The following is a 22565-nucleotide window of genomic DNA, read 5'->3' as shown; positions in this document are numbered from 1 at the left end:
TTGGAGACTCTCCTTATCCCGATTAAGTTATGAAAGAGTAAATTCATAGAAGATGCTGAAAATAGAATGATGCGGACATTATGATTTCCTTGCGCAGAAGTTGAACTTGAAATGAAATACGAGTAGTAGTCGAAAAATGGAATATGACTTCATCTAGAACTAAAAAAGTCAGTAATTTAAAGAATTTCTTAAAAATTAATGGTCGACACATTTTTGTACAATATTCATGCAGCAAGCACCAGTAGACATGACGTTCAGTTTCATGTCTGCTTGTTTTGAAAAACGTATAATGACCATTAAATACTCTACTCTACCACAGGAAGCATGGACACCTAGAATTTATTGCTTTTGGCATCTTAAGTAGGCTATTTAGAGGTCATAAAAGGGGGAATACCGCAAGAAAGTGTTGGTTAAAATGACTGAACTTGGTTTCATTTTCTGCTTGTAGCACCGTAAAATGTACTCTTTTACAAAAAAGGACGTGTTTCATCAGTTAGCAAACCATTGTTTAGCGTTATAGTAGAAAAATGTACTCTAAAAATATGCAATTGTGTGGCATCGTTGGAAATAAGTGCAGCAGGTGGAAACCATCAAAAGTTGGCAACACAACCGCCATCTAATCCAAAGTTGCAGTCATTCTTGAGCCTTGAAACCATCATGGTAGCAGGTGTCCATACTTTCTCTGAGATGTTACTCTACTCTCACTTAACGCGTCCGCTCGAGATAAACAAACGTGCAAGTGGGTTAAAAATTGTCTTATCCCTGTATTAAGTTCCTGTGCAGTTTTATTTAGAAAATGATCTACCAGACCGAGTAAGAATGAAAGCACCGAAAGACATGTTTCCTCATCAAAAGTTTTCAAAAATATAGATACTGAAATTAATGAACAAGCTAATTTGCGGAGTTTTTGCAAAATATTTACACAGACGTTAAAAGTTATCACAAAAAGGGTTAATTTGCAGAACAGCTCCTAGTCTCATTTTTTTAAGGAGTTTTAGTTTTAAATATGGACTTATTTATGTATTTTGGTGTTTCATTTGGACCGCGCTAAGCAGAAAGAAACCAAGCCACATCAGCTATTGCCATTTAATTAGACAATTTAGTGTTTTACATGAAAACGGTTCTGCGAATTTTTGTTCGTTCTTTCGTTAAAAAAAAAAAAAAAAAAAAAAAAAAAAAAAAAAAAAAAAATGAGCAGTTAAATTTGGCAGTAGCTGATGCGGTTTGGTTCCTTTCTGCTAAACGCAGTACATTTCTTTACTCTCGCTAGTGATCCTAGAGCAATAATCATAGATAGAATTGGTGTTCAACTCACCACATTGGCCGGAGTATCGGACCCGGATGCTCCTCTGCGTGCGACAAGCGGCCAATCGAAGGTGACACAGACTGCGATACGTGTTGCCGTCCGAGCCGCAAACTGAGGGGCCGCCCCCCTCGGGGCATTCCGCTGGGCAATGGCATCGGGCATCGCCCCTCTCGTCGGCCGAGCATAGCGCCCCGTGGGCGCATGTTGTCTTTTCGCACGGCTCTGAAACAAATAAATCCACCAAAATTGAAATCGTTTTCTCTATTTCCTTCATTTTATCTCGATGTAAAATTCTTTTTTTGTGTAGGTTCTTTCAAATGATGAATAAAAATAAAAATTGTTTTTTCATGGCCTCGCGCCAACGCGCCTTCAATTTTACAGATGCAACACGGACATCAATCAAGTACGAATAGTTGTATCTCTGCGCCGTCATCAACGCGTGTCCTTTGCCCTATTCCATATTGTGCATTGACACCGTCATCAGGATACCTGTTGACGAGACGTTGAACGTCATGCCCGTTTATGACTTCATCGCTACGCCCGTTGATAACGCCATCGTTACACCAGTTGATGAAGTCATCGGGACAACCATTCTGCCTGTTGATGATGACGTTATCAAACAACATTGGACGGCGTCATACGTATACATACGTATATCCGAATATGACGTCACTGGGAGACACGTTAAAGATGTCATAATGAAGTTCGCTGATGCTGTTTTCACATCTTAAAACTCGTAATTTCCTTACTTCCGTTTAATATTTTCGTTTAATATAAATAGGTCCATGCAGCAGTTATTATTGAGTCAACTTGTTACAATTATAATTTTTGTACGTTGAGGTTTTTGAGCAGTTTATGTGCTTAATAACAGATTTTGAACATTGATAGGAAAATTCACCCTTACAGCATTGTTTAACTCATCAGTAAAGTCCTCCATGAAGCTGTGCTAACAATAAAGTTCCGATAATATCATCATTTGTATAAGGTCAATGATAAACACGATCATCTCTCGGTCATAAAGGGAACATAATCTAATTTTTAATTAACTTATATTGGTGAGCTTTTATGTCTTCCTTTTCAGGGCAATGGGATGTGCTTGAGATCTTTTGCAACATCCTTCCAACTCAACTTCGTTTGACAAAACATATGCCAATCTAATAAATGGAACTGAAAGAGTGAAATACTTATCGACGATTCAGTAAAATGCTAAGATAATAATTTACTTTAATTATTATAGAGATTGATTCAACTAATAAAACTAAGAAGCAAAAGTCTTCTGAAAATCATATGATCACAATACTTTTACGGCCGTGCTAAGGAAGAACGCCGAATGAACATTTGAGAATTGCCAAATTTCCTTCGATAAAATGTTTATTTTTGAGGAAAATTATGAATATTTTTCCTTGAAATTTTTAGAGATTTTATATCAGATACAAACAAAATTATCTGAGAAATTGGTAGACAAATATTCAAACATTTTCCTGAAAATTAAAGATTTGCCAGGAGAAATTTGGCAACACCTGAGGGCGCATACGGCGTCTTTCCTCAGCACGGTAGATTAGTAAAGCGTGCTGCTCGATGAAAAAATCGTCAATTGACGCTTGTACTGCGCGTGAGGTGTGGCTGACGGAAACAAGGAGATTAATCATGGGTGCACGCACTGCACGCCAATACTCAGTGTCAAGTGCGCGGCCATATGAGCTGTGTAAGATTTGTCTTTTCATTTTTCTTTCAGTGTGTTTCTTACACTACAAAAGATAGCTCAGAGTTAAAAGAGCTTAAGTTGATTTTAAGAAAGATTTTAGTAAAACCTCGACTGGTTTCACGTTCTGTCCTGTAAAACTGCGTGATTTTATCCTCGAAGCGTTCAAGCATCCCTGCACTTGAATACAAAAACTATTTCAACCCTCCCCCCTCCGCCCCTTCACACACACACATCGAAAAGGTGCAAGCGGAGTGACAACAAACGTATCCTTTCATGAAATGTGAGCCTTATTTTCTGTTCTTCACATTTCTGTCGTGAAAATTGCTTATATTTCCTCCCGGCTTTGAGCCCCGACCCTCGACAAGAGAAAATGAGAAAGCAAAAGTACAGAGGAAAATAGAGGAAAAGGGGAACAGCCGCAAAAGGGAGGGGGAGTAACGAGGGAGGGGGCGCTCTAACAGCGAGGGTTAACATGCATTATCGAACTTGGCTGCGGTTGGAAATATGAATATAAAGAGCGGCGGGATGAAATTGATGCAACTCAAATAAGCGTCGCTTTCCGGCTTAACCTTAATTTTTCACTTTTATTTCGAGTGGGAGAAAAGAGGAAAAAAGAGCTGTAATCATACCGTCTAAGGTATCAGCGCTCACGTGTTTATTGTTTTACAACGGTATTTCTAGTTTACTCTTCTTCGCGGCAAGAGAAATAGAAGTAGGGGCTTCTTATGAAAACATCCCGAAAAGACTTGGAACTTAAATGTAGTGTTTTTGAGCCGTGAAGACTACCGGTAATTCTTCCGAGAATTTCGTCCCGAAAAGAAGCTTTCAACGACACTGAGGAAACTTTGCCAACGCTCCTGTTTTTCTAACCGTGCGAAGGATGCTCGAGTGAGAGGCTTCTCTATATTTTTGCCGAAGAACGACTTTGAGAGCCTTAGTAAAATACAACGGCATGGGGAAAGTATTAACATGAAATGAATTAAGAACGATGATAAAATATTCCACGATACAAATAAAAGAGGAGAAAATTTAAGAAAACATATGTTCCTCTCTCGATCATGGTTACAATGTTACTATCAACGTCGTATCACGTTGTGGCTAGAATTTCAGGTTAGACTTTAAACGTTGTTTCTTTTCTCGCTGTGATGTTTAAAGAATGTAAATTCAACATTTTCTGTACAAATTCGGGACTTGAAATGACCGAAAATTCTTCATTGGTTACTAATATTGATAGTTTATGGCGACTGATAAGTCGATCTGCTGAATGAGATGTAAGAGAGGCAAAAATTTGTTCTTTGCGCTTTTTAAAACTCTCTACATCAATGTAAAATATATATAACAATTCGAAATGATTTTATGTAAAACTCATGTGCTATTCTCTCTTGGGTATTCTGGCGTTGATGAAAGAAAAGCATGTGGCCAATCAGGCTAAATCTGGTCTTTAGACCAGTGAACATTGCACGGATAAAGACATCTATTTTGAAGGATAGAAAAAGAGTGGAAACACATTTTTCGACTTCAACCATCGAAACTCAGGCTTTTAAACGCGTTTCCTCTTTACAATCGTTACGGTAAACTTCGCGATTGCCTGGAATTCAAACGCTCGTTTTCGGAATACTTTAAAGAAACGGCCGGAAGGGCGTTAGGTGCTTCAAATTGAGAAGTTCTCCAGTCGGATTAAGAAGATTGCAGAGGTTCTGTGGCCCTTTGATCGATTATTTATGGATTCTATCCGAGGGCGGAAGTGGTTTCTGCTCTGGGAGCAAGCTCTCCCCCTCCAGTATCAGCAATTAACTTTGAATAGATATTTCTCGACTGAAAAGAGCCGTAACCTCCTCACTTCTCTTAATTAAGCCTCACGCGACCTCGAATCGCTTGGAACGTGTTGATTAAATCCGTGTTTCAAGAGGAGCCGAGCCACGCATCACGCTTAAGTTTCTCAGCGAAAAGCTCGAACATTATTTTCATCCACGCTGCTTCAATTCCCTCTACTCATTTCAAACATTTTCCTGGGCAGGTGAAAGAAATGATTTTACACATTTGTGACCGTCCACGAAAAAAGGTCGTAATTTAGTTCCAGAGGAGGATTTAGCAATTTAGCAACACCAGATTCCGTCCATTTAAACCTATGTTAAATAATCGATTCTTATCGGAGCACCTGGCCTCTCTAAAAATCGATAGATTTCCATAGGTTTAAATTGAGAAAAACAATGTTGCCAATTTGCTGGATCCGCCAGTGCCTAGTTTATACACAGATAATTTCCCAGGGATCCTTCCATCGTATCTTATTGATATTTTCTTCGTTGGTATTCTTCTTGAGACATCCAGAGTTTCCGGTGACCGGTGGACATGTCGGATACAAAATTTTCAATTACCGAAAATGTCCATAATGAAACGGCCGGACATTGTTCATCCAACACAAAATGTCCATGAACTGGAAATGTCACTAAAAAATTTAATAAATAAAAATGCAATTTGCGCGAAAAAATTTGGCAACATTGAGGCGTAAGAAAAACGACGAATTTAGGACATGGAATTTGCAGTATGATTTGGTCATTTTATACTAAACGTGGAAAACTAGAACTTGAGCAGCTTAAACATGATTCTTGAAATCAATTTTTCGGACTGATAACTTCGGATTGCGCCGTGACATTTCCCGCGAGGATTTTTTCTCCTGTAGGGAGTTGTAAGGGTAAAAAATAGCAATAAACATGAAATTGAAAAATCGTAAGGGTAGCTGTGTTTTTCTTGCGTTTCGCGCGTTAGCATGACGCGTTTGAAGATCCTTGTTACCCCACACCCTCCATGTTTGATCCATCCAAGCATTAAATTCGCAATTCACCCCGCCGAACGCCCTTTTTTACGTTAAACCATATGAGCTATCATTTACATGTGTAAACTCCAACGCAGATTAACAAAAAAGCACCGTTTTTTACACTCGTTAAACAGGCGCCCCACTTGATTGATGATGTGGTGCACCGCCGCACTTATTAGAAAATATTGGACCGTGATTAATTTGATGCGTGTAAAGCTCGTGGCCTGAATTAGAAATCTCAAAATTTCAGAGAAAAATAGATCCCCGAGGCTTTAAAGTTGGCAACTGATGGCTTGATACATACACGCCAAGCAGCAGCTAAAATTCTCGAATTAACCCCATACGGCACGTGATAATCAATCGTAAGAAAGATTTGAAAATATCATTCAAAGATAGGTTTTCAGAGAAAAAATAACAAATGTTCTGACAATGTTGCAAAGAATTCAACTCTTTAATCTATTTATAGTGAATTTTTTTCAACTTTACGCAAGTTTTATCACAAAAGCAGATAGCTATTTCAAAAATTAATGTAAGCAAGCTACAAAACAATAGAATATTGGAAGTAATTGATGAATTTGGGGCTTTAAGTTGTACGAAAGATAGGTTTGAGGTAATTTTACAAACAAGAGGTCACGAAAAACAAAGAATTAAAATTGAAAACATTGCCTCAACCGTGGCCTTGAACAAATATAGCTTTTTATTTTGGCTTTTTCATTGGAGTGACTGTACTGTTCACACCAAGATGACTGTGTCCGTCTCGGTTTCTGATATAACATTACGGATGGTTTTCATAAAACTCAGCACTATCGCCCGAAATTATCATCGTTACCACTCCATGCAGAAACCGTCTTGCCGGGAAGTAAAGAGCTTTTCACCATTCTAACCGAATTAGAGAGAGGACTCTCCAGAGCATTTGAGTGAACTGCTATCCTTTGCGATCCTCTCACCAGTTGCCATTCCATTTTTGCCAGATTGAGAGCAAATCTCTGATAATGAAATCAAGGAGGATTTTGTTATGTGAGCTCGTTTAGCGATAGAGTTTTGATTTCATCGCAGAGCATCCTTCGAATTCGTTCGTAACCTTTGAAACTGCCTGGTAAACTAATAAGTAATAAAACTGGCTATTAGCTCGTACTATTTACTTCTTTTTTTAACGACTTAAATTTACTTAGACTACGCCCGTTATACCTCTGAAGTGTTCTTTAAAAACCAATTTCCGTGAGGCTGAGGCAGAGTGGTTTCTCTTTAAAATGTGATTCTATTGCAAAACTGCATTGATTCTTAAAGCACAGAGAAAAATTTCTGGAATCTACATATTGCGTGCAATCTATAGCGGTGATGTACCTCAACCCTTAACTAAATTGAAGGTCAACTTGCATTTTTGCACGATCGATCAAGCGAGATAATGAATGTTAGAGTTTTGAACTGGGTCGAGTGGCCTAGGATAGATCAGATTCTAATCATTACGGTGATATTATCAAAAATAAAAGGATGGAAAAGAATATATAAGACTGCCTCGAAGGAATTACGAGAGAATTTTTCGTAGAAATTTAGCAAAAATTTACTTTTGATAGGTTTGTGATCTTTAGCCTCAAAAGTCTAAAACCGTAATTGAAAGCTATGCTTCTGCAAAAGTAAACATCCCAACTTTCAAATGCGGTAACTGTAGGAAAATGTTTGATAACTATACTTTAATGCAAAACTAGGCAACGTTCCTTCAACACTTTCTTTTCTGGATATAAGTCCCGTCTCCTTCTCTTGAACCGTGTATAAATTTACCGTTTACGAGTAAATTGCAGCGTGGTAAAACGATGCATTCTAGAGTAGGTTTATCCCCGAATGGAGAGGGGTGGAGGGGAGGGCTGATGCCGGATTTGCAGAATACGCAATCACCTTTTACAAGGAAAAAATAAAACAGCGTTCCGTTAACTAGATATTATTTTGCATACTGCATAGATGAAATAACACAGAAACGGCTTTCGATCCGCCTGGAACAAGATGTTATGAGAACCGCAAGCCTGATTACGACGAGTTGTAAATTTTTCAATGTTAAACCCTCACCCCCAATTTGCCTTAAACATTTCTAAAAATTCCATCCCCCCTTCAGACGGAAGGCTTACGGTAACCGTAAGCCTTCCGTCTGAAGAAGCCTTCCGTCCCTTCCGTTTTCTGTATACGGTTCCTTTAAAAGAATCACCCTCCGCTTCATCTCTGAAAAATCTGTGGAATTTTCAAATAACGAGCAATACCAACTGCAAAAAAACTACAAAGTCACAAATTAAGAGACCTTTAATGGTACAATAGGTACGATGTTTTCAATTGGTGAGAAATAGACAATGTTGCCATTCACTTTTATAATTCAAAAAACTTCATTCTCCCTGTATCTCTGATACAAACGGTCTTTCTTTTAATCTCCACTTTCGTTTACTCGTATTGGTGTGTTTTAGGGGTGGAAAAAATAAAATGCTGATTACATCTTTTGACCCTGGATGCACGTGAGCAGCATTACAGGGCTCGCTTGCTACTCCCAACGCGATCTATATTCAGCTTACTTAAGTGTGAAGCAACTATTTGACCACCAAAGCGTGGCACAGTATCACTCAAAATTGAAGGCAAACTGAACGCACCAACTCAAGACCACTTACTGTAACGGCTCAAGTCGCTGGATTTGAAGCACCGAAAAAAGTTAGTCAGACATAACTGATTCATCAAAGTCTATGACTTTCGATAATCCATTTTTTTGCGTCTGGATACACGTTGTGCGGATTTTAAAAATTTTTACAGCTACCAACGATTGTCTCTGTATGAGCCCGCTCTCTTTACAAATTTTGAATATGGCCCAAGGTGCCTTTAAGGGATTGGGTTACGTAGCGAACAAAATGTATGCCCTCTAGCTACCTATTATACTTTTTGTTCCGTCCATAAATCACCCTTTTCCAATCCTGACAAACGTCCGAATTTTTTATCCTAGAGCGGAGAAAAAACTGAAAAAGTATACTTACTGTTAACAGCATGCCCGACATGCTGCGAGCTAATTTTTCAAAGTCACGCATTAATTGCAGCCCCCCCCGTCTCGGCTCACCTTTCCTCCATTCACTTCGTGCGCAATCAGAGATTCTAAATCTTTTACATACCTGTGCGTTTCCGACTATTTTTCAAGTATAAATCCGTCCGAGAGGGTGCTTAAATATTTAAACAGAGTGTTCTAAATTGAAATGCTAATTTATTCCCTGCAAAGAATTAACTTGACCTGCCTCCAGAATTGTTCCCGGCAATTTACAACCGGCTGCATAATGCTTCTGTCCACACGGACACTCGAAAAAATAAACTGAAAAAAGGGAAACGGGACTTGCGCAGCGATCAAGTTTTCATGCGCGAGTTTCCAGATTGGCAGAAAAATTAGATTTTTTACTTCCCTCTTTCATATAACACAGAGCTATACTACCGTGGCGAAGAAAAAAGCCGTATGAGCATTCGAGTGTTGCCAAATTTCCTCCGACAAAATGTTTATTTCTTAAGGGAGTTGTGGATGTTTTTTCTTGTACTTTTCAGATAATCCAGATCTGATTGGTAATAAAACTCTCTGAAAATTCGGAGGAAAAATCTTTGCGTATTCCCCGGAAAATGTATACTTTTTCAAATGGAACTTGGCAACGTCTGAAGGCTCATATGGCGTTGTTCCTTTACACGGCAGCGTGGAAGGCTATATCCACCGTCTTGCGGAACACTAATGGCCATGCGAACAACACATTGTACATGACTGTTTACAAAGACATATACAAAAATATGTTTTTCGATGAATTTTACTCTGAGAACATCCATTATTGAAGCCAATTTGAGCATCATCCAACTTACTGCTGAACTTACTACTAACTGCTCCATTCGGCGACGCCGCCCCGATCCGGGTCGTTTTCCCCGCTGCCATTGTCCGCGGGCGCCCATTGTTTCCCGCGGTCATTTAGCCCCGTTTTCGGGGGGCAGGAATTCCAAACCCCTCCCCCCCACGTCCCCCACGGGAGCCCGACATGAGAGCGGGGCCCAAGACCGAGTATGAATCTGGAGCATGGTTAATGACGCAGACTACCATTGGTCAGCCTTGTTTTCACACTTCATACCGGCCGCCTGTCGCTCAGGTACGCTCGTGCGGTTTTGTCGGGTGCTCCCGCAAACAAAGTTCACTGCGCTCTTCGCTCCTCCGACGAGACGACAAACAGAAACTTCGCGGTGGACGCTTCCAAACAATACGTACGGATGACGGCGACTCGTCATATTCGACGGTGCCGTTGATCCTAACAATCGCCGCCATGGACCTATTACAAATGGACTGCATTTTGCAATGGACCATTAGACAAGGTACGAATTTCAGCATTCTGATACATTTTTCTTAACCGAAATTTTACGTAAAACGCGATGCGCACAACGAAAATTACCGGAATCAATACCTTACGAAGATATTTAATGATTCTTGATGCGTGAATTCAGACTATCCGCTCATGAAAACTCAAAGCTCTACGTGATTCACATCGCGCGCTAAACGTTATCAGGACAGTCTCTACGATATACAAATCTGGCAACCTCAATCTTGACGCTTTGGCTCAGCCACAGCAAATTGCTTATGGATTGAACACCACATGGTGAGACATGAACATTGCTCGACTGAGAAGCTTGCTGAAACCGTTGCAGTGCGCGATTTGACTCACGTAGAGCTTTGAGTTTCTTTGAGCGGGCAGTTCAAATTCCTCGTAACCAATGTGAAATAAAAACGTTAATATCTTCGTTAGGAGTTGGTTTAAGTAATTTTCGTTGTGCGAATCGTGCTCTACGTGAAATTCTGACTAGGAAACATGTATCAGAATGCTTAAATTCGTTCCTTGTCTAATGGTCCATTTGGAACTATAAATTCTGGCTCTTCTGGAACAACACTTATGTGCATAGGGAAACTAATGGCAGATACGTTGCTTTTAAATCAGGCTAGAATTTATGGTAAAAAATTGCAAAAGGTAGTCCAAATTGTTTCAAGAGCAAAAATAACAGTTAATTCTTGTGGACACTCCTTTGAAAATCACGATGCGATGTGCGTCACTTACGTATCGGGAAAATCTGTAATTCACTCTTATTTTCAAGGCAAGCTCACAACATTTTGCACTCTTTCAGCCTCCCGCTTTAAAAAGTGTACTTTCGGCACGGACATAATTCGAGACGGGTGAGTCACGTGATGCGAGGTTTCACATCTCCACGAGGAGCAGAATAAGGCTGCCACTGCGGGACACAGTTTATCAGCAGAGATGTGGCATGCTTTGCGATATATTGATTAATCTGCCATTTAAACCTGTGGAAATGGATCGATGAACAGGGTGTTCGCAACGAACACCTTAATAATCGATTTTTTACCATAGCTTATTTTAATAAGGAAATATCGATAATCGATCATTCACTACCGTTTCGTCACTGCCTCTCTCTCTCTCGGATCCCTGGTAAAAATTGGCAGTAGAATCTGTGTTCCAAAATACCATAGACTTAAAGCCGGCTGTAAGATTTCCAATAGCTTCTGTAGCCGGCTGTACAATTTCTTATAGCCGATGGCGATTAAGCATTAGCCAGACGACAAAGTTTATGCTAAACGTTACTAAATACGGATACTCGGACTTAGTGAGTTTTTGGACTGCCGCTCTCTTTTTGTGCCGTAGTATCTTGATATATTTTGCGAGGAAAGCTCCGTATTTTTGAAGGATGACTGTCATTCTTAATATGTTGGAGCGCCTTCAATTTCTTATGATACTGTGCAATACCTCTGGTGTGAAATAGTTGCTTCATACGCCGTGGCACGCTGCGGCGCGGCGGGCGGGCAGAGAGCGCGAAACTCGCATTGGCGCCTACAAACCTAACAGTGATACTTCACGCATTGCGCAATGCGTGAAGTATCCCTGTTAGGTTTGTAGGCGCCAGTGCGTCGCCGCTCCGCTTTTTGTTAGGCTCTAATATTTAATCTCGCGGAGTCAGCGTTTTTCAACTCATGATTCTGAAATGTTTGCACGCTCTGTATGGATTATTCTCATTTTAATTGATGGAAAAAATGTGTTTTAAAGAAAAATGTGTGTTTTGTAAACATTAAGGTAGTTCCGTAAAAAACTTAATGATTTCCAAAGCACACGAATTTCTACACAATTTCTTATAGCCTTTTATAGCGAATGGCGATAAAGTGAAAAACCCGGCGATAGAAACTATAGTCCGACTGTATACTTTTTTATAGCTTCGTATAGCCCGGCTATATGATTTGCTCCGCTTTCTACAGCCAGCTATATGATTTTCTATAACCTTCTTTAGTCGGTCATAAGAACTCCTATGGTATTTTGAAACGCAGCTCCTATCGCCAATTTTTACCAGGGATGGCAGCGGCTAAAGTTGTCAAGTCCACGCCCTACTCACAAAATTCCCTGACTTCTCTAGTCGTCGCAAATTTTCTAATTTCCTCTGACTTTCCCAATTCTTCAAACGGCTAGAAACCCTACCCGTCCCATCACTGCGTATCGGCATCAACTCCGCCTCTTTTCGTCGAGGAAAACGTATCCCCCTTTCTTTTGGAAAAGTCTGTACGTCTTTTCTGGTCATATTGGACGCCACCGCCGCACAGTGGATCGAGTCAATAGAGGAGGTCCGACAGAATTTGAAACTTTAAACGCTTATAACTCCTTTTATACAAACTTTCAGTTTCGAATAGTGTCTCCATTGGTTTCCTCGTAAAATATTGTTCTAGAAGCACCCCTGAAAATGTATAATAAGACGCAATAACTATCAAAATTTGCAGTTTTAGTCAAAAATGTCATGTTCGACCTCTCTAATAGACTCGATCCATTGTGCGTCGGCCGAAAAATCGAATCAATCATGATCGATTAAGTGCGAATATCACCAAGGCTGGTATCGGGAGCTAGGATGCCACTTGAAACCTTTGTTCGGCCGAGTAGCCAATAATACTATTATTGCAGATTATTTTCATCAACTCTCTCTGAAGTGTCCGCTGAAGCGTTTCCATCAACGAGTACCTTGTGCAGTGCATTAGTTGCACTCAAGCGCCTTTTAGCGCCAATTCCCGGCGGGACATTTTTGAAATTCAAACCGAGAGGTTATTGATCGAATGGGGAAAAGCCAAGTTAGGATAATCCACCTGCAATACTTTTAGGATCACAGTTCCTTATTAGCGAGGAGAATTTTGATTTTTTTTTAAATGTCCCGTAGTCCTGACGAGTAAAATTTATACTCCTTAATCGAGGTTTTTATAAAGTAATTTTGATTTATTTAAGGATATTTAGATTAGATTAGAGTAAAATGAGTCAATCATCGTTAAAATGTTTAGTCATTTGACTCAAAAGTAGAATTAAAGCTAGCTCGAACTCATTGTCAATATTGGAACAGGATTATGTTATTTCTAACAATTAGACTGCCCAAAAAGTCAGGATTAGCTGGTGGTAGAAATCCAGTTCTGATCACTCGATTTCTCGAATATTCATCTGAGTTTTATGGTTGTCACTATCAGTGCTAGCCACTAGATTTCCTGGAAAGCATATTACAGCCACACTGTCAGGTGGATCTTCGAAGTTTTTTATACGTGTGGTTGCATGGTTGGTAAATCCATTTGTTTCATTGAAAATTAGCCATTAACCCCTAAAAAGTTAGAGAAAGCAATACAATTACCAGAAATAGTAAAATAGAGAGGGGGAGAGAGGAATGAGGGGGGAGAGAGAGATAAAGAAGAAAAAAAGAGGGAAAACAAATTAAATTTGGAGGATTAAAAAAAGAAGAGACCTAGTGATAATATCTTAAAAATATAGATCTGAAGTCAGAAAATTGTGGCCTCGAGCAGCATGGGTGCAATTCGATAACGATTCGACGATCCGAAAATCCTCTGCGTCCACAACTTGGCACCGAGGCCGGGGCAGATGTTGAATAAAAATACGGCAAAAGCCACCGTGTGAGCAAAGTTTCGGGCAATAAAGAAGTGTATACACTCAACATACATCATCCGTTTTTTTAGTGGCTCACCACTTCGCCACTTACCAGCCGCGGCGGACGACGGTGTTGGGTCCGTGCGGGGGAGTGAGGGGGGCTCTCAGCTCCTGGTCGCGTGAAATCTGCGCTGCCGGCTCCCGGTTCGAACTCCTTTGCCAGACCCGCGCTGACTTAGATTATTGAGACTCATTTGTCACTTCTCCGTTCAAAGGGCGAACGCTTCTCGACTTGGCCTTGGCTGCGTTGTCGTGTCGAGGTCTGCGCCGTCTGCACAGGAATTATCCTTTTAAATCAATCGGAATGCCCGCGAGAAGGTCACTCGGCAAGACAAGGCCTGAACTGCGGGTCGATTATTGAAACTGATAGACAAAGCGATAGACAAAGAAGACATAGGGAGTATGCATCGATCCTAATGGTTGACATTGTTGGTTCCTATAGACTAAGGAAGAAAATGATGGACTAACTGTCAGGTCCTTGGTGGGTTGCCGTTACTCAGTCCATTACCTACCTCCTATGTCCATTGCCACCACCCGCTTCCATCAATAGGATCCCTCCAAATCCCTTTTGTCGCCTTTGTCTATAGCTTTGACTATCGGTTTCAATAATCGGCCCGCTGGAAAGAAACGCCACGTTTTTACCTCCAAGTCTTATATTTGCAGAAATCTATTCACAGAGCGGAAGCTTCGGAAATCCAACCATTTAGTGAGCTTTTAGTACAGATCAAATGCAATTAATATTATACAAATGACGTTACTTTCATTTCTGTAATTTCAATAAAGAAAACACTTTAAAGCGTATTCAAATCATAAACGCTTATATCTTATTTAAGGGTTATTTTTTAGACTTCCCGGTGTATGTTTTGTTTACCTGGTAAAAATTTTAAGAGGTAAATATATTGCCTGGTGCTTTACTCCTATTCACATCCTGTTACGAGGCCCATTCCAGTAGTTAGAGTTCACGCTCGCGTCATCGCGCCTTCAATTTTGAAGATGCAACACGGACACCCATTAAGTACGAATAGTTGTATCTCTGCGCCGTCATCAAGGCGGTTCTTTTCTTTCTCTATTTCCATGTTGTGTTAGGGTTTCATTTATCTTATACTGATGGCTATTCCAGGGCTACATGGCAGCCCAGCCGAAGGTAGAAGAGACATAACCGGGCCTCGTTTCTTTACTTTTCTCCCGAATTTGAGCGTCACCTCCTGGGTAGCAAAGAGCGGAGGATAGCGATTTCACGCCTCGCGCCGTCACGCCTTCAATTTTGCAGATGCAATACGGACATCCATCAGGCACGAATGGTTGTATCTCTGCGCCGTCATCGACACGCGTTGTTCTCGCGTTTTAATTCTATGTCCCCAAAAAAACCACATGAGAACTTAAAAGTTGTCTACCCACAATGAGCATAAGATGCGTTCTTCAAATTATCGAGAGATTTTCAAGGGAAACAGACTTTCCTGCGAATTAACGAGGTTTTCGAATTATCGAGGTTCGAATTACCGAGAGTCCACTGTAATAGCATACAACGACTAATTAGAATTTATATGTAGAAACAACATTCTTTCAATTATTATTCCTGGACACAAAAGAGGGGTTTGTAAGCCATCCAATGCCCAATGTCAGTTAAAAGATAATGGAATAAGCCTAACGCGTAAAATCGTTCAAAGGCTGATAATCTCTAAGAGATGTTGAAGGCGGATTGAATTCAACAATACCCTCAGAATAGGGAACAATGAGCGAAAAGCAATGAGAATATGGTCAGTTCCAGTAGAATTGGAGACAACCCAAGAATTGATCGTAACCGAGCACGTCATTTTATAAAGACGATCAGACCGCTCACATGCAGTAAGGTTTTCAAGTCTCTTTAAGATCATGCGATTTACGTGATGTACAATTGGACGCAGATATGTTATCGGACGATTGAAAATGCAAACAATCATTTTGAAAATGCAAACATTTTATTAATCGCGTTACGCTGTGCCGTTAATTTCTCTCAAACGTACGAGCGTCGTAAAGAAAGTAAGTTCACCTGTCTTAAGTACTTAAATCAACGATAAAAGAATTATTCGTCCGTTTTCAATCATATTAAAACATCAAATTCGGTTTATCTTTGCTTAGAAAGAAAGCATGAGCAATGAGCAAGCATGATTTGATTATATAGTTATGCATTAATGATAAACCTATGATTGATGTTCAATTTTTTCTAAAATAAACGTCTGCGGTGGATTTTGCGGTCACGATGCTTAGGATTAGATGCTGAAGATCCAGTCTGAAAATTTTTACTCATTAATCACTTCATTCGTCGTTTTCCAGAGGAAAGAACTAAATGACTGAAGTAATAAATTTCAACGTTGCAAAATTTCCACTGGCAAAGTGTTTTTCCTTTTGGAAACTGGTCGTCCCTGATTGAAAATTTCAATGGTTTATTTTCTAGCTGAATACGCGAAAAAATCAGGAAAATTATAGACAGAAATTGCACAGTCATATCTGTGGGGAAATTAGATTATTTGAGTATTTTTCACCACCTTCGAATAGAGTTATGTTTTTTCGTCTGAAAGATGAATTTTATAAAAGCGAGTGCAACTGTCCTATCAAAGCGTCCTCCCATATTTTCTTCTTACACGATGGTCTTAGAATCTAATGAAAGAACCTCAGGCGATTCAAATTTGGTCAAGTTAAGCCGCGGTCCGGTCTGGAAGCCCATGTTTTTCCTTTGCGACGTACACAGCTTTGTATGGGACCATTATTTTTAATGGTTCTCGAGGCGGCCGCATGGGGAGCTTCCGAAACGTCCATGATTCATAAAATCAATGCTGCCATTCCCCGAAGAATCTTCTTATGAATAGTTTCAGAATAAACCTAATTTTGCACCAACTGGTAGCGCAGGAGAGTTATGCAAACGAGGCAAATAAGGGGCGACAGGGTCTTTACGCTGGAAGAAGGAACAGGGCGCACCATTGTCGTTTTTGGCATTTGGCGCAAGGACACAAAGGCGTGCATTGAGCAAAATATTTGCGGCCACTCTGCCGCTCATCTTCGAGAAGGAGACATAACGGGCATTCAACCCCCCCCCCCCCCACTTCCCCCACCCACGCCACAGCCACGGACCCTCTGCCCTCTCTGCCGTCCCTTGCCTTTCACTTAATACTTTTGACCCTATAATGGTTGGCTTTCAAACGTCAGGACTTTAAGCCACTCCAACAGGGATGCCGGGTGTTGCAAGATCTCAGAAAAGCTGATGGTTTGGTTCGGACTTCGTTATGCGGGAAAAACGGGGGCACCGAAACGTTGATAAAATTTCGCGACCTCGTTTTTCGCGGGAGAAAAAAAAACCGGAGGTAAACTTACCGGAAATAAAAAAAAAAACCCCTGGGATCGCTAAACATGAGATTCGAAAGATGATTTTCTCTATCGATCAACATTTTTTGTGGATGGACAGATGAAAGCTGTAAAAGTTCTCGGAGTTTGCCTGCAAAATCAGATCATTAACGCTGATCGCTCGTCTCGTACCACAATGCCGTTTCTCTTGGTTTGTTTTTGCAAAACATAGTTCATATAGTTGAAGTCTGACAACGTAACACTTGACTGCCGGATGAGCCCTCTGAACGATAATATTTCCGTGAGGCTTGCTGTCTACTTGAGAGCGCAGTCTTCACAGACAGGGACAGGGGCCAGCGGAAGGGGGAAGAGCAACTTAATCGTGGTGGCCACTAGGTATGATCAATTTTTTACTTCCTTAAATCATATTTTTTTTAATCGCTCATTAGAGGAAAACTTTCACGTTGACCTGATTGCCGGAGCAATCCTTTCAAACTTACGTGAAAAACATAATGAAGCAATAAGAGGACTGTATGTTAAGAAGGTTATCTGGCAAGGTATTTGCCAGAAATGGATCCATAACTATAAAATAAACATGTACATATCTATACTGTGTGCTCCGAGACCTCCTAAATTTGCATATCTGGTAACGCTTAGTTCCAGCGTTCTACTGAGCTAATTTTCATGATTTTTGCGGTTATCGATAAGCAATTCTCTCTAAATGAGCCCGCTATATTCAAATTTTGAAAATTAATTTTTTTATATTACGTGGTAAAGTTGCGATTTCTCCCATTTAAACAATGTGCATTTTTATTTTTTGTCACAGTTCGTTTGATCATTCTACCGGGCCTATTGCCATGATATTTGCGGTCATCGACAGGCGATTGTCTCTAGATGAGCCCGCTGTAATCAGATTTTGGAAATAGCATCCAGGTTTTTTTTTATATATAAGAGTAGATCAGGGAGCTTAGAAGGGGGGGAGAGCAAAATTTTAAATTCCCGCTACTGAAAAATGGCCGGAATTTCTAAGTTAGCGGAAAATTGAACAAAGCGCAATTGAGCACAGGAGAGAATTTCATGAGGTCCAAAACTTCGGCCAAAAACTCTAGATTAGGAAGAAATAAGTCGGTTAATGACTGAAGATCACAAAAGTTTCGTAACTGATGTTTTTTGAGTCGCTAATTTCGAGTTTTATGTCATATTGCCTACATTTTAACACCCTTACTTATCAATGGCAAGTTAGTAGGCAAGTTTGTGGCACGCTGCGCCGCGCCGCGGCGTGCTGCCAGCTCAAAACGCGCACTGACGCCCACAAACCTAAAGCGATACTTCAAGCATTACGCAATGCGTGAAGTAGCCCTTCAGGTTTGTAGGCGTCAGTGTGCCACGCCACAGAAATGACGTAAATTTTTCACAATTCAACGTTGACTCGGTGCGAGTCTGATAGCTCTTGAAAATCGGTCTTGTATCATCCACCTGCCAGTCGATCTGACTTCACTGCGCTAAAAGTGGATTCTTCAGCCGAGTAATCAAGGGATCGACTTGCCGTCACTACCAGCGATACCCAAGGACACAATAATTTGATCGGACCGATGACAGGAATAACCACCTAAAGGCGTATAGGCTGTTATTCGTGCCATGGTCTCGGTCCAAGTGTCCATGTTCCATTGCTCAGATGGAAATGGTGGAAATAGAAAAAAGCCCTTACGTCGAAGAAACGGCGATATGATATTATAAACGAAGTTTCCGATGAATATCTATGAACAGATATACTTTACGGGAATCTTTATTTATTTGCAAGTTTCAAATTAAAACAGAAAAATTATAAATCAAATTATGGAGCTGTAACTAAACAGATTTGACGATAGGAAGATAAAGGAGCGAGCACTGAGCTAAAGTGCACAAGAGCTCAATCACGATAGAAAACCCCTCTTTCAAAATCTGAGTATCTCAAACAGAGACTCGACCTTACTTCTATACCCTCTCTGACATATTTTCAGTAAAAATTTTTCTTTCATTTTGAGTTGAGTCAGTAACCAAATTATCCTGTGACTGACCAGCAATGTGAGGCATTTTAAGAGGCTATAAGTTACAGCAAAATCCAAAGTAAAGCAGAGCAGGAACTACGTAAATTATTAAAGACTAGTGGCTAGTTTTGCATAGAAATTCAAATATTTCAAACATCTGGGCTCTTCTTGTATCAAACCACAACAAAATAAGACGGAAGTTTGATTAAAAATTCTTCAGTTTAATCGAATTAATTTTAACCTAACAATATGTGCGATAAAATACAGCATTCCTTGGGCGGATTGAGATCTTCTACGGGAAAAATCCCGACGCAGTGGCAAGCGGCCGGTTAAAATGGTTGGTTTCAATCGAACTGTAATAGACAAATTCTCATTTAGTTAGAAGTTTTCCTTTGCAAAAAGAACACAGAGAATAATTTGCTGTTCAGCCGACGGCGTTAACCACAGTGTTGCGCGGTCGTGGTCAGTTTATTCGCAAGATAAGCGGATCAAGTTCAACGGAAACACATCGGGCCGCATTTAAAACAGGGGAAAAACGAGTTTCTTCAATTCGCCTCCAGTGAGAATTTCATCTTGAATCACGAGAAAAATATGCTGATTTCAAGGAAAAAGTCGTCCATATCAAGAAGAAGCTTCGCTGGAAAAAAAGTCGCTTGGATGTAGAGTCCGGACTTTTAAAAAATTTGACAAGAGTAAATACATTTGATTCAGTTGGGTTCATACTTGAATCGAGAGGCAAGCCTCTTAATTTAAGCAGATTTCCTTTTGATTCAAACAAAAATCCAATTGTATCGAGATCATTTTTTTATTTCAATTTTATTAGGAGTCTGGACTCTAAATCCGAGCGACTTTTCTATTGTTTGCTTGATCCAGCAATTTTATTCTTGATTTGATTTTATGCACACATATACTAAAGCGGAAATCTTCTTGCAGAATGAAAGGAATAGTACATAGCGGTCACTAGATTGTCCATGCAGTTCTTGAAAATGTGTGGACACCGAAAATGGACACCTGGTAGTGATGTCCTTGCGATTTACTGAACGTGTAGTTAAGTTGTCAGTGATCCGGTAATAACTACCAGATTAATTAGAGTTTTATTACATCTTTTTTTTTTTTTTTTTTTTTTGTAAGCAGAACGGTTCCCAACTGACAACGATGCATCGAGGAACCTCCTCAACCGGAAACAATTATTCATAGTCGGTAAGGTCGCTAATCGATAATGAAATAACTTAATACCCACATTACATCCCTTCATTCTCTCGCTGCACCGCTCTGTTTTCCCGCTCGTTTCGCTGTGAAAAACGAAAGAGCTACCCCCCCCCCCTCTTCCGATCAGTAGCAAAGGGTGGGTGCGGAGAAGCCCCTTCCATCCCTGCAACCAGCTCGAAGAAAATTGAAAAAGATCGGAGCGGGGCGCGGCCGGCGGAGAGTTATCTGACTTTGATTCTTCATTTTTATGGCGCGGGAAACTGGTCTTAACTTCAGATCAGAATTTATGTCGGATATTACGAAGGCGGGCAGGTATTATCGCGAATGAGACAGCACTCTGCCTGTAATGGAGGCGGTCGAGGAGTTCCCTCCCTCTTTGTTGAAAAATAGGAAAAATCCCGATCTGCAATTTTTCCGTTCATGTTAATTCGTGCTTGTAGCGCATTGAAAACAGAGGTTGCCAGCATGGTGCTCTGCGCTTGGAATAGTTTCCGTTTAGATCAAAAGGAACGGACCACTTGCTGGGTAGGGTAACAAATTAAATCGCCAAAATTGGACTCAGGGCGGCATGAAACGTAAGAAAGAAATGAAAGATTGGAAATTTCAGTGAAATATTCCATGAAATATCACAAGGCTGTGAAATATTTCATGTATTTCAGGGGCTAGAGTATACAACCCGCACTAAAACACACAAAAATAGAGGAAAGTCACAATCGTTACATTTTACGAAACATGAAAAGGACTGGTGTTTTTCAATATCTTTCATACATTTCTGAAATTTCATGAAATATACCAAGAGACATTTCAAGATTTTATTTTTCATGAAATTTTGCCACCCTGATTGGACTACATATTGCAACAAGTGACTAGTTTTTCTGGCTCCATTTAGACACAACTTAAGAGTCTTTCGTCGCCTTATGGAGATAGGTGATTTTATGGATGAGTTCCTTATAGCATTGCGATATATCGATTGGTATGCCATTTAAACCTACGGAAAAGGATCGATAAACAGGCACGGTTCGTTTCAGAGGAAGGTAAATGAAATTGTGTTGCCCACTCAAAATTCCTTCGGGATCTTGAAGTAGGATGCATACACAGTCATTTAAGCCTAAAATGAAAATATTCTGTCGAGCTCTTCGAAAATAAAATCAATTTTTGTGTTTTTGGCGCTAAAATGGCCTTCAAAGACGATCGATGATTCAATTCCGATGGGTTGTGCATATGTAAAATGGTACATGTGTGATGGACTCTACGTATTTTTGGACCAGGAATCGATTGAGCAGGGTCCTGAATCGGTCCGAAGCTTCATTGACTGAAAAATGGGCCTTTTTTGGATTTTAGGGGTGTTTTGGGCCCATTTTCCCCCAATTTTGGCGTGAAAAAACCTGTGCCGTCATGGGTAATGATTATCGGGTCATTTCGGGCGGACCATCGAATGCACTTGGTCCCGAGACACTCCGGGGCTTCCGGAGTGATACAGGGTTTTCGAGATACAGGGGATCAAAGTCCCCGATTTTCACTCAATTCTGCAGGTATTTTAATGTTCAATTCCGACTATAAATTGATTTCTGATTTAGATATCGAAGCGCATTTTGCGGTGGTTGATTCAGCTACGTGTGGTGGATTTTTCTACAAATTTCACAAACCCTCACTAGCTGAATCAACCACCGCAAAATGCGCTTCGATATCTAGATCAGAAATCAATTTATAGTCGGAATTGAACATTAAAATACCTGCAGAATTGAGTGAAAATCGGGGACTTTGATCCCCTGTATCTCGAAAACCCTGTATCACTCCGGAAGCCCCGGAGTGTCTCGGGACCAAGTGCATTCGATGGTCCGCCCGAAATGACCCGATAATCATTACCCATGACGGCACAGGTTTTTTCACGCCAAAATTGGGGGAAAATGGGCCCAAAACACCCCTAAAATCCAAAAAAAGGCCCATTTTTCGGTCAATGAAGCTTCGGACCGATTCAGGACCCTGCTCAATCGATTCCTGGTCCAAAAATACGTAGAGTCCATCACACATGTACCATTTTACATATGCACAACCCATCGGAATTGAATCATCGATCGTCTTTGAAGGCCATTTTAGCGCCAAAAACACAAAAATTGATTTTATTTTCGAAGAGCTCGACAGAATATTTTCATTTTAGGCTTAAATGACTGTGTATGCATCCTAC

At 40.4% G+C, this 22565-nt stretch overlaps 1 protein-coding gene across 1 annotated transcript in view; it reads right to left on the bottom strand.

Moving 5' to 3' along the window:
• The window catches only part of LOC109033114 (agrin), a 310568-nt gene that overhangs the window by 184575 nt on the left and 103428 nt on the right, over window positions 1-22565 (bottom strand). Inside the window, exon 4 of the mRNA XM_072296169.1 lies at window positions 1316-1528. Coding sequence (XP_072152270.1) covers window positions 1316-1528 — 213 coding nt within the window. The remainder of the gene's footprint in view (window positions 1-1315; window positions 1529-22565) is intronic.

The sequence above is a fragment of the Bemisia tabaci genome, chromosome 1 (assembly GCF_918797505.1).
Source record: "Bemisia tabaci chromosome 1, PGI_BMITA_v3".
Lineage (NCBI taxonomy): Eukaryota > Metazoa > Arthropoda > Insecta > Hemiptera > Aleyrodidae > Bemisia > Bemisia tabaci.
Note: the sequence above shows the minus strand (reverse complement) of the source record. Positions and strands in the feature narration are given on the sequence as shown.